The 13,668-nt window shown below is 34.3% G+C and overlaps 1 protein-coding gene across 1 annotated transcript; it reads left to right on the top strand.

Moving 5' to 3' along the window:
- Positions 1 to 394: 394 nt before the first annotated feature.
- On the top strand, positions 395 to 12,090 carry LOC143203891 (chymotrypsin-2). Its single transcript, XM_076416204.1, has 7 exons — positions 395 to 535; positions 6,340 to 6,398; positions 6,465 to 6,562; positions 9,626 to 9,767; positions 9,825 to 9,935; positions 9,998 to 10,126; positions 11,905 to 12,090. Exons 1-7 carry the CDS (start codon positions 490 to 492, stop codon positions 12,058 to 12,060), a joined length of 741 nt encoding a protein of 246 aa, XP_076272319.1. The 5' UTR covers positions 395 to 489; the 3' UTR covers positions 12,061 to 12,090.
- Positions 12,091 to 13,668: the final 1,578 nt, after the last annotated feature.

Here is a 13,668-nt window from a genome sequence, read left to right as displayed (position 1 = left end):
CCTCAGCAATGCAACAGATACTTGGTAAATCGCTTAGTATAGCAAAGAGCAACAATGTATGAGTTCAGAATAACCACTCTGTCTCAATTATCAACTAGCGACATCAAAAAAAAACGAAAAAAAAACATTGAATAAGTTCATTTTACATTACTGTTTGTTTCTTCATAATTAATTAATACGCCATGGCACTTTAAGACTAATATTGATGAATTGCCATTGATAAATATCAATCGAATAATTTCAATTAATCAACGCTCACTACGATTTTTGATCGGAATCCACTACAGATAACGATGAGAAAGCAATCGATTGTTTTTGTTGTTAATCTCCGCCAACTTAAGGGTATTAACATACGATAAATCAGCATGACGCGGCCGCTCATAATGCGAAGTACGACCTTCATTCCTTAGATAAAACTTTGGATAAATAGTGAGCTCGTTAAGACGGACCGGTATTCAGACGTCGCCTTAATCAGTGCTGATTTTGATCATGAAAAACCTTATCATTTTAGCAGTTTTCATCGGGGCTTGTACAGGTAATTCTTCTAGTAACCTTTAAGACCGTTGGTGTTGTTTTATTTGTTGTTTGTGAAACCGAGTAAGTCAAATTAGATATTAACAAGAAAGGAAAGTGTTTCTTTGAAATCTCTTATCTGTTAAATGCAAATTGTGCAATATTAGACGTATTTACAGTACGCAAATATTCGGCATGACAATTGTTATCAAGGATTTAGAAAAATTTAAACAACAAAGAATTTTTATATTTGCCAACTTCTTTATAACATTGACTGTGGTATATGCTAATGACCGAAACAAATTGGTAGTTAACAATGATGAGCTGTATCTCGTATCCCACATATCTTTAACTGGGCTTTATTTTTTATTATTTATTATAGCGATTTAATAAATTAACACTAATAATATATATGTTTTTATCCTAATTTGCTACGATTTTAAATTACAAAATACTCATTCTACGAGAGACACTTTGGACTTGTCACTCTTTTTAATGTGCACTGATTTTTACTAATAATTTCACTGAGCTAAATCAAATGGTTATACACTCTTTAATTTTCTGACTAAGACAGCATCATCTAAGAGCTGGAGAACCTCAACATTGATGTGCTGATGAAGCCTCTGTTCATATCATTATCCATAATCCTTGACAATATTATCTACCTTCAGGTCCTTATGCAGATTATCATTACGAATGTACCATTGGGCATCAACAATACCTTGCAGTACCTTGTTTTGGAATATTTGAATATTATGATATTTCTATTAGTTTGGCTGGTAGAATCCCAGAACTGAACATCATAAGTCCACACTGGTTTTAAGAGTTGCTGGTAACGAAAAAGCTTATTAGTGCTGAATATCTACACTCTAACCAGTCTGTCCATTTTCTGTCTAACATTGTATTTCAACGGTAGTAGTTTTTAACTTTTCGCTTGATTCAAAGTTGATATCTTTAATGACTAGGATTACAGTGTCATCTGCAAATGTAGCAACATTTTCATTGAATGTAGGCCGGAATCTCTAGTAGATAATGCACCGATCTCAATACATTTCCCTGTAGTATACCGGCTTGTATCTTCTTCAAGATAGAATAGACTCTGAAGTATCGATCAGTTATATATGACTTTGAAATTTTTGAATACTGTTCAGGAAGAAGCTTTTTAATCTTAAACCCTCTTGCCAAACTTCATCGAAAGCTCGAGCAACATCTAAAAATTTTGCAGAACAAATTTTAATTTTTCTCTAGCGATATTTCTATGACATTGGTTATTCTTTGAACCTGATTAATATATATAGGTTTGGTTTAAGGAAAGGTTTTATTATTTTCAATAGAAGTTTTTCAAATAATTTGGACATTGTCGGCAATAGGGATACTTGCCGGGGACATACATCAGAGCTGGCTCTACTGGTTTAGCTTCTTCAGTCAATTCAAAATCTTATTCAATTAGTTGTTGTATATACAGCCATCTATAATTGTATCACTAATTTAAAACCCCTTATATCATAATGTAAATTTAAATTACAAAATACTCATTATACGAGAGACACTTTGGACTTGTCACTCTTTTTAATGTGCACTGATTTTTACTAATAATTTCACTGAGCTAAATCAAATGGTTATACACTCTTTAATTTTCTGACTAAGACAGCATCATCTAAGAGCTGGAGAACCTCAACATTGATGTGCTGATGAAGCCTCTGTTCATATCTTTATCCATAGTCCTTGACAATATTATCTACCTTCAGGTCCTTATGCAGATTATCATTACGAATGTACCATTGGGCATCAACAATACCTTGCAGTACCTTGTTTTGGAATATTTGAGTAATATGATATTTCTATTGGCTTGGCTGGTAGAACCCCAGAATTGAACACCATATGTCCAAACTGGTTTTAAGAGTTGCTGGTGGAACATCTACACTATAACCAGTCTGTCCATTTTCTGTCAAACATTGTATTTCAGCGGTAGTAGTTTTTAACTTTTCGCGTGATTCAGTGTTGATATCTTTAATGACTTGGATTACGGCGTCATCTGCAAATGTAACAACAACATTTTCATTGAATGTAGGCCGGAATCTACAGTAGATAATGGACCAATCTCAATACATTTCCATGTGGTATACCGGCTTGTATCTTCTTCAAGATAGAATAGACTCTGAAGTATCGATCAGTTATATATGACTATGAATTTTTTGAATACTGTTCAGGAAGAAGCTTTTTAATCTTAAACCCTCTTGCCAAACTTCATCGAAAGCTCGAGCAACTTCCAAAAATTTTGCAGAACAAATTTTAATTTTTCTCTAGCGATTTTCCTATAGCATTGGTGATTCTTTGAACCTGATAAATATATATATAGGTTTGGTTTAAGGAGAAGTTTTATTATTTTCAATAGAAGTTTTTCAAATAATTTGGACATTGTCGGCAATAGGGATACTTGCCGGTGACATACATCAGAACTGGCTCTACTGGTTTAGCTTCTTCAGTCAATTCAAAATCTTATTCAATTAGTTGTTGTATATACAGCCATCTATAATTGTATCACTAATTTAAAACCCCTTATATCATAATGTAACATATATAACTATTATATAACTTCCTATTTTTTTAACATAAAGACATCCAAAATTCGGAGTAATCAAACATACGTCTTGTTGAACAACAACGTTGCGTAAAAGGGTGCTACATCTTGATTTTTTTGTAAGCCTAGTGTTTGGATACAAATATTTGCATCGATCTGATCCAAAAGGCTACAGTAATAATCTGAGTATATTGGACCACCCAATTCGGAGATAATTCATTCTTAGTCGGTGTCTCGATTCTCTAACTCACTTCGAAACAAAAGAACGACGTTTATTACTTCTTGAACCCTTGTTTTCATTCAGAATATAATTCTCCATAGTGACCTCATGGGAATTATGGCAAGTCTCCTGCATAATAACAAAACTCCAAAAGTTTCTCCCACGAAAACAAATGAGAATGGAGAAAATAATGCCTTTTGTATACGTTTCACAAATTATTCACCAAGAATTACAAGTTTTTCAGTTATGTGATTATCTGAAAACCCTTTATCGTAGTTTTTAACGATGTCCATGCGCATAGTTATTTGTCTTTTTCTTTTTGTTGCTATTTCTTGCCATTAACTTTATAAATTATTCAAACTCGACACAAATGATTGTTTTTTAATAGAGGAAGTAAAACAACATCTTTGGAGTCGATAATTTGGCTCTGATGAACCTAATATCGAATGTATGTCCTAACAAAAGACATCCACTGTCTACATACTATAATTATTAGAACTAGAACATGTCACGCAGTATTATTAGAATGCAGTACCAACTGTATACTCAGTAAAATTTTACCACATAATGAGGTGCTTAGGGTCCAACTGTTATATTTTGCTGGAAATTGACGATTGCTGAAAACAATATCTTCTATTATTTCTATAGAAAATTTCTTATATTTGTCTAATAATTCAAGAAATTTTCTTTTTCATCATCAATTGTTTAATTAATTTTATCATAGATTACAATCTACGATAACTTACAACTGACGTTATATCCTAATTATATAATATCGATAATTATATTAACAATCACTTAATATAATAAATCAATGTTTTCTGTCTTCATATCGAATTCAATAAAAGTGTATATTTAGGAGCTGATTTATCACTTATCAAAATGGGTCATCTACAGTGGTTTATATCAATCTGACTGCGGTCTTTTTACCAAAAATACATTTTTGATTCAAAATGCATTGTTCATTATCTTGGTGCAGTGCAACTGTCAGATATAAAACTAAAGCTTGTTTCAAAAACAATCTAACACTAGTGTAGAGCTGATATTTTTATAGTAACATTCGAGGAACTTTGATCTTGATTATATCTAATAATAACAATAGCTTGATTAAACCTATCTAACATTTTTCGAATATCTAAACTTCTCGTTGAGTAGATAAACGTCAAATATCACTCACACATAATTGTTAATGCGTCTTGCGGAATATTACACTTCTTCATGAATAATTACGCTTATGAATGCTTATTTTCTTATAACTGTAATAGTTTTCAGCAAACTGACGATTATGAGTTATATTTTGTGAAGGCGATTAGAAAACAAAAACTATTGATTTATTTGGAAATGTCATTTTATTTAATGGAAAAAAGAGGCGACTTGATGAACGGCGATAGAAAGCGACACTGCGGTTCTGTCTTTAGAAAACAGACCGGCCAGATAGTCAGAACCGTCTAATATAATATCTCCATCATACAGAAACTTTTCGGATACCATTTTTGTAGTACAATTTGTCATTTGCTTCAAAATAGGCCTGAATTTCGGCGTTCACCTCTTCATTCGACGAAAAATTTTTCCCAGCGAGCATTCTTTTGAGATATGAGAACAGGAAGTTGCTGGAGGCCAGACCTGGAGAATACGGTTGATGAGGAAACAATTCGAAACCCAATTCATAGATATTTGCCATCGTTTTCACTGACTTGTGACACGGTGCATTGTCTTGGTGAAGCAGCACTTTCTTTTTCTTCAAAGGCGGCCATTTCTCAGCGATTTCGTCCTTCAGACGGTCCAATAACGCTATGTAATAGTCACTGTTGATGTTCCTTCCTTTTTAAAGGTAGTCAATGAAAATTATTCCATGCGCCTCCCAAAATACAGACGCCATAACCTTGCCAGCCAACTGTTGCGTGATCCCACGCTTTGGAGCGGGTTCATTGTGTGCAATCCACTCGGATGACTGTCGATTAGACCTCGGAGTGAAATGATGGAGCTATATTTCATCCATTGTCACATATCGACACAAAAAATTGGGTTTATTACGCTTGATCATCTTCAAACACTGCTCCTAATCATCAACTCGTAGTTGTTTTTGGTCAAAAGTGAGCTCGCGCGGCACCCACTTTACACAGAGTTTTCTTATACCCAAATATTTGTGAATAATATGATGTACACGTTCAGTTGATATCTTTAAAGTGTCTGCTATTTCATTAAAGTTCAATTTACGGTCATTCAAAATCATTTTGTGGATTTTTAAAAAGTTTTCGTCGGTAGCAACCCCTTTTGGACGTCCACTGCGTTCACCGTCTTCGGTACACATTTCACGACGTCTAAACCTAATATACCAATTCTTAACGGTTGATTTTCCTGTGGCACTGTCCGAAAACTCGACATCAAGCCAAGTTTTTGCTTCAACTCTATTTTTTCCATTCAAAAAGCAGTATTTTATGAACACGCAAAATTCCTTTCTATCCATTTTTTTCATAATAACAAAAGTAGTTTCACTCAAAATGCTATAATTCACAAATTAATGATTCGACAACTGTCAAATTTATACACGCATCTTTTGAGGGCTAGGGCTAACTAAAAAAGATATGGATTTAATTCTAGTAGCGCCATCTATGTGTCAGGCCGGATACTTTTCAATTGACCTGTTATATTGTTCACAATAATGTTCTCGATGAGAATGAAATTCTCGACCCCTCATAACAACTATAATTTTAAAAAAAACTAAATCTAAAAAAGTATTTCAAAAAAAAATATTAGAGATGATTCTGAAGGCCTTATAGCGTGTCAGGAGCAACCGAAATCCATATTCCTAAAATAAATACACAAGATTTATTTAACTATTTATTAAATCCAACTATTTTTTAATTTGCCCTTAAACTGTTCTTCTGATAACACGAAACGAACAAGAAAAATTTTCGATAAAGTATATTAAAGCATTACAAAATACAAGAGATAAATAATGTTCTTGTCAGTCCAATAATTTTCGACCAACAAAACGTGTCTAACTAATTTTTAATTGTTGTAGCTGTCCCCTTGAGAATAGTCAACGGCACTGATGCACACGAGGGAGAATTCAAATATGTGGTAAGTAGCTGTAGCAACACTTTGTCGCCGGGGGTAACTTTTATCGCGTCTATTGTTTCTTTTAAGGTATCCGTCAGGTCAAGCTTGTCTCACATCTGCGGAGGGACCATTCTCAACAATCGATTCGTGCTGACAGCTGCCCATTGTGTGTGCGACGACTCAACGTACGGTATCTTAATGATAAACAAAAAAAACACTTGTCCGGTTTAACAAGAGAAATATTTCGCAATTTTTTGCTATACTCAAGACAAGCTTTTTTATGGTCATTTTTAATAACTGCCCAAACTAGTAATAAGGGTTCTTCATCTCGCTTTTTAACGGTTTACTGGACCAGCTAATTACCAAATCCAAACGGATATTTTGTTGCAAATCTTGCATCTGCACTATACATTTTTTGTCAATAAATTTCCACAAGAGTTGTAAGCTTGATAAAAAAACATATTTTCCTTTTGATATCGAAATGCAAAGTTCCCACACAAGCTTTAATTCTTGCTTCTTTTCTTTAAAAAAAATATTTCTATTGTAGTAACATCACAAGTGTTTTATTTATATAGTTGAGAGTTTCACATCACCACTAAGATTTTTATTAGATGAGAATATGTTGATTAAGTCACTCTTCATCATTTCATTGATTTCAAAAATATCTCTATTTTCATGTTAGTATTTAAGTGTGTGCATGTATTTTGATCAACGATATCTCTTGGTGAACACGAAGGTTTTAACGTAAACAACTGTTAAACAACTTAATTTAATTGTTAAGTTCGATGATTTTAGCCTATGCTACACAAAATAACAGCTTTTCTAACTAACTAGCTTTGTAACTTTACTAGCTAAAATAACATTTCCTGCATTCATAAGTTTGCCTGTAGAGAAATCTGCTCTCCAACCTCATCAAACATTCTTAGGAACTTGTTAGTGATAATTGTTTCAACGATATGGAGAATCAAAAAAGTTCGAAGACAATGTATTGCTAGGATTATTAGACTTTCGAACAGCTTAGAAGATCATGAATGATCTGTTTCATGCTATGGTGAAGATTTAGATAGAAAAAAACTGACTACCACACGAATCGACTGAAAATGTAATTGCGAACTGTTTCGGCATCATGGTTTCATTCCTGTCATTGCTTACAGGCAAGGAAGGAGAGTTATCTGTACTATATTGGGACTGGTGACGAAAAGTAGATCTACTGTAATAATTCCACTAACAAGAAATGGTGTGATCAGCAAGGCAAAGTATGTTACGATCTCATGTGACATTGTTACTACACATATTGATGGAGCTATTATTGCCGATGTAAATTGAACAACATTGAATACATATTATAGCAAAAAGACCATCAATAGCGGGTTATTGGCGTAAAATCATCCTCGTGCATGGCAACACTGCTTAACAGGTTGTACTCCAATACATGCAAGTACAAGCAGTAATAGTGAAACAAATGACCAGCCAATCGAAACCTCCAAAATTCAGGTTCGTGGTTCCGCATTTTTACTGAACATTAATCTTCGAATCTTGGATAAAGTAGATTCAAAATATGAGCGATGAGAAGCATTCAGAATTTCACTGAAACAAAATATACTTCAACTTGAAAAACTTACAGCTTGTTGATGGTTGGCCATCCATTAATTAATTTTTGTCAGTGCTATTAAAGCTATACATTTTCATATCTCAAACAATTCAAGGCTTGTTTTGCGTTTTCTTAACTTTGCTTTCGGTTATTTTTGCAAAACAAGTTTACTTAAGACGATATACCAATCTAGAATCATACCTATAGCTGTTTTGTAATAGCTAAACACTATATTTTAAAGCCACTTTTCTCCAAACTATTCTCTTCAAAAAGGCTAACATAATAACTTAAGTTCTACTGAACCTACTTGATGAAATTTGGTAAAGCCTTCTCTATACATTCTTCTATTGAATCAAAGTAAACCTATAACAATATTTAGATTTTACTAGTTCAAAAAAAAGCGAAATTGCCAATAAAATGGAACAAATGTCTAATATTTTTAACAATCGTAATTTGGAGAAAATAAAAAAATATAGAGATAATTGAAAAGGCTCCGTCCTGACACATAGATGGAGCTACTAGAATTAAATCCATATGTTTTTAGTTAACCCTAAACCTCAAAAGATTCCTGTATAAATTTGACAGCTATCGGATCTTTACTTTGTGAATTATAGCATTTTAAGCAAACCTTTGTTATTGTGAAAAAAATGGATAAAAAGGAATTTCGCGTGTTGATAAAATATTGCTTTTTGAAGGGAAAAATACAGTTGAAGCAAAAACTTTAAAAACCAAAAAAAACAGCGATGAGTTGATGATTCGAAGCAGTGTTTGAAGATGATCAAGAGTAGTAAACCCGAGTTTTTGCGTCGATATGTGACAATGGATGAAACATGGCTCGATCATTTCACTCCGAAGTCCAATCGACAGTCATCCGAGTGGACTGCACACGATGAACTCGCTCCAAAGCGTGGGAAAACGCAACAGTCAGCTAGCTGGGTTATGGCGTCTGTGTTTTGGGATGCGCATGGAATAATTTTCATTGACTACCTTGAAAATGAAAGAACCATCAACAGCGACTATTCGATAGCGTTATTGGACCGTTTGAAGGACAAAATCGCAAAAAAAACAGCCGCGTTTGAAGAAAAAGAAAGTGCTTCACCAAGACAATGCATTGTGTCACAGGTCCGTGAAAACGATGGCAAAAGTCCATGAAATTGGGCTTCGAATTGCTTCCTCATCCACCGTATTCTCCAGATCTGACACCCAGCGACTATTTCCTGTTCTCAGATCTCAAAAGAATATTTAGGAAGATTTTCGTCGAATGAAGAGGTGGTCGCCGAATCTGAGGCCTATTTTGAAGCAAAGGACAAATCGTACTACAAAAATGGTATCAAAAAATTGGAAGTGACGCTCGTGTAACGTTAAACAATTCAGTTGTTTAGAGTTGTTTTTTTTTTCGCAGAACACTACCTATAATACACTGAAATATAATCTACAAGAAATGGCATATAATGAGCAACATATACGTTGATTATTTCATGGCGTTAATATTATTTTACCAATTATTTGTAAAGTCTTACCACTACATTAATAATATAATAGAATAAGTCAACAGTAGACCCACTCATTTCATCTGATATCGAATTTAACAAAAACCCCAATATATACTTCTGCCATAACAAAATGCTCTATTCTAAGTGATTCTTCATCCTTTTAGGCCCAGAGATGCCAGTCTGTACTCCATTCAGTATGGATCAGTTAATATCAGTCGAGACACCCAGCGTAGCATCAACGTCCAAACGATCAAATGCGGACCTTTCACCATGGCTTCTTTGAACTACGACGTAGCAGTTCTTCAGGTTGGTACTTGAGAGTCCTTAAGTTACTTTGGTATTACTACTACACGGTTATTTCAGTTGGTTAGTGCCATCCCAGCTGGAAGCAATTGGGAACCAGTCGTCCTTAGCCAGTCATTTGATAGCTCCATCCAACACAGTGGTATTGTTGTGGGCTGGGGAAGATTATGGGTGAGTCAGTCAGAATAGGTTTTGAGAAGATGGAAAAATACATTTTCTCGAATGCGTTGCAGCAAGACGGACCTATTCCAACCACCCTACAGAAATTGAACGTAAGGACCCTAACCAACACCATCTGTGGCCTCAGGTTCAACAACGACCATCATGTCTGTTTGACTACAACCCTTGGTGGTGTATGCAATGTAAGTATCATGCTATAGTCAGTCCAAAGTAGCAGTGAACTCACGTCATCTGAATTTAACGTCAGAACGGTGCAATGATGACGCATTTTATCAGCCAAGTTTTTGCTTCAACTGTGTGTTTTCCCTTCAAAAAGGAATATTTTATCAACACGCGAAATTCCTTTTTATCCATTTTTTCCACAATAACAAGAGTTGCTTCACTGAAAATGCTAAAATTCGCATCTTTTGAGAGTTAGGGCTAACTAAAAAACATATGGATTTAATTCTGATAGCGCCATCTATGTGTCAGACCCGAGACTTCAATTGATCTGTTATACTCAGCTTTAGTGGTTTCCATGACAACACCATGTCTTGGTATTGTTAGTATTGAATCATCTCACATCCAGAAAACTGTCACTTTCTGAGTCACTATTTAAGTCAATAACCAAGCTGTTAATTTTCAGTCTAACACTAGTTCACACTTCCGCTATTTTTCAATTTCTTCTTCCGTGTGTTTGATGGAGTTCATCCAGACTGAAGGGTGTTATTGTAGACAATTCTTTCTACATATCCAAACAGTTCTTCGTATTTATTATTTGCCGTATCCGATAAAAATTGGATTTAATTGAATTTGCAGTGATAAGGAGGAAGATGTTACCCTCTGTGGCCATATTGTTCAGTTATATGTATATCTGTTTTCCTATTTTTAAAGAATTAAATTATATAAAACATAATTAAGCATCTCATTTATATTTATCAAGTAGTAATTTGAAATACTTCACTGTTTAAATAAAATGATAAACTTAATTTATGTTTTGCAAGCCATTCATTAAATGCCATCTTCGCCGACCGCATCTTGAGATCATTTTCTGTTTTCTGTACACAAATTGAAACATAATATATATCAATTATTTTATTATATACTTTTATATGTTGTGTTCTTTTAAAAGCAATATCTTGAAGTTGAATTGGACTTCTTCATGGGTTTTCTTTATACTATTTAAATCCGACGTTTCCTAACAATGCTTGAAGGGATGTGTTATATCCCTCAAAGAGTTGCATGCCCCTAACTTTCTTCTTACGCCCTAAGACTTTACACACGAGAGTTATCTCTGAAATAATTTTATTAAATTATTTTTACACTAAAAAACAGCTTACCGTTTTTTCCCTTTCCTTTTCAGCGAGTCCAAAATATATTTTTGAGAGATTTTAGTCATTGTGCTCATACTAATATTCAGTGCAGCTGCAAAACAATAAAAATATTTCCAATAAAAATTTTATTAGCTTAATATTTAATAGTATCAATACTTACTTCTCGTATTTTACTGGTAAGAACGGGCTCCCATTATCTCGTTTCTGTTCGATGTTATTGATTAGACATGTAGATCTATTTCCGACTGTTTGTTAATTTAGTTTTGGCATTTTCAATCAGGGTAATCACAGATATTAAGCAGCGATTTGAAATGTATCAAAACAAGCAGCACAAATACAAACAAGTGCGAAAATTATGTTTGCCCTGTATAAATCACTATAAATTACTAATGTTTTGGGGAATGTTGACAACCGAACGACTTTTGCGGGCGGATTCAGTTACATATTCGAACGTATCAGACAGCATTGTGTCTCTTTTTAGCTAGAGTAAAATGAGACAGAAAATATTGTCTGGTAATAAAACGAATTTACAAACTACAACAGACAGTGCATTATACATCGTCATGACGTGTCTTCACTGTTACGTTGAATAGACTATATTTTCCTTTAGATCTGACTATTAATAATGTTGATTTTCTTATGTGCAGGGTGACTCGGGTACTTCTCTAGTTGTAAATGGTGTACAGGTAGGTATCGCTTCCTTTATTACCAACACATGTGGAACGACCAGCGCTCTGACACCGAACGTCTACGCCAGAGTACCGACCTACTACAGCTGGATCATCGAAAACTCTCGTCTTTAGACTACTCCTCAATAAATCAGTCAAATATTTTGTTTTGTTTTGTTTTTTTTGATACACCGCACACTTTAATGAATGATTCCTCGGCACGACCGCGAATCGTCAGGTATAACCGTCTGCTATTGCGAGGAGAGTACAAATATCGATAAATGAACTACAACTGAAGGTGACGTTTAAAAAATGCTTTATTTTTAGCGCGTTTAGTAGTTGAGTATTTTTAAAATATTTCATCTGGGATAGTATTACGTGTTTTTTAATCAGAAACAAACGCTTTTGTTTTCATTCAAACGAGTTTTAATATTATATGAAAAATAATTTTTATATAAACTTTAGAAAATGCGCAAATACACATTTTAGTCTTAAACATTAATTATTCGAAAATTTTAATTTAATTTAGGCCTACACATCAGTTTTAAGGGATATTTTATTAATTTTTAGCTTTATTGTGAAACATCGGTATAAAGTATTGTATTCAGTGTATTGTCTAACAATAGCCGCTACCTATTCCTATCTTTCAGGCAATTTACAGATTATGTCACGAAATAACGATGTATATTTTGAGGCTATCCACGAATCAACCCATCTTTCAGTATATTCATAAGAAATAAAACTGGTCAATTGAAAAGTCACCGGCCTATCATAGTAAAACACTTTTTTTTTGGCAGAATTAGTTATTTTTATTCAACATAATTCTCTTCAAGGGTGATACACTGATTATAGCGACCCTTCAACTTTTCGATACCATTTTTGTAGTACGTTTTCTCATTGGTTCAAAATAGACCTTAGTTTCAGCGATTACCTCGTCATTCGACGAAAATTTCTTACTAGCAAGCATTCTTTTGAGATCTGAGAACAGGAAATAGTCGCTGAGGGTTAGATCTGGAGAATACGGCGGATAAGGAAGCAGTTCGAAGCTCAATTCATGGATTTTTGCCATCGTTTTCACTTACTTGTAACACGGTGCATTGTCTCGGTGAAGCAGCACTTTCTTTTTCTTCAAATACGGTCGTTTTTCAGCGATTTCGTTCTTCAACGGTCGAATAACGCTATGTAATAGTCGCTGATGATGGTCCTTCCTTTTTCAAGGTAGCCAATGAAAATTATTCCATGCGCATCCCAAAATATAGACGCCATAACCTTACCAGCCGACTATTGCCTTTTCCCACGCTTTGGAGCGGGTTCATCGTGTGCAGTCCACTCGGATGACTATCGATTGGACTTCGATGTGAAATGATAGAGCCACATTTCATCCATTGTCACATATTGATGCAACTCGGGTTTACTACGTTTGATCATCTTCAAATACTGCTCCGAATCATCAACTCGTCGTTGTTTTTGGTCAAAAGTGAGCTCGCGCGGCACCCACTTTGCACAGAGCTTTCTCATACACAAATATTCGTAAATAATATGATGTACACGTTCATTTGATATCTTTAGAGTGTCTACTATTTCATTCAATTTCAAAATTATTTTGTGTATTTTTTAAATGTTTTCGTCGGCAACAACCTCTTTTGGACGTCCACTGCGTTCACCGTCTTGGGTGCTCATTTCACCACGTCTAAACTTAGTATACTATACTTAGTATACTTAGTATACATCGTGAATATATTC

The sequence above is a fragment of the Rhynchophorus ferrugineus genome, unplaced genomic scaffold (genome assembly GCF_030347505.1).
Source record: "Rhynchophorus ferrugineus isolate W39M unplaced genomic scaffold, kcgeb_rfMv2 rfM10, whole genome shotgun sequence".
Lineage (NCBI taxonomy): Eukaryota > Metazoa > Arthropoda > Insecta > Coleoptera > Curculionidae > Rhynchophorus > Rhynchophorus ferrugineus.
This window is presented reverse-complemented; position numbering and strand designations above follow the sequence as displayed.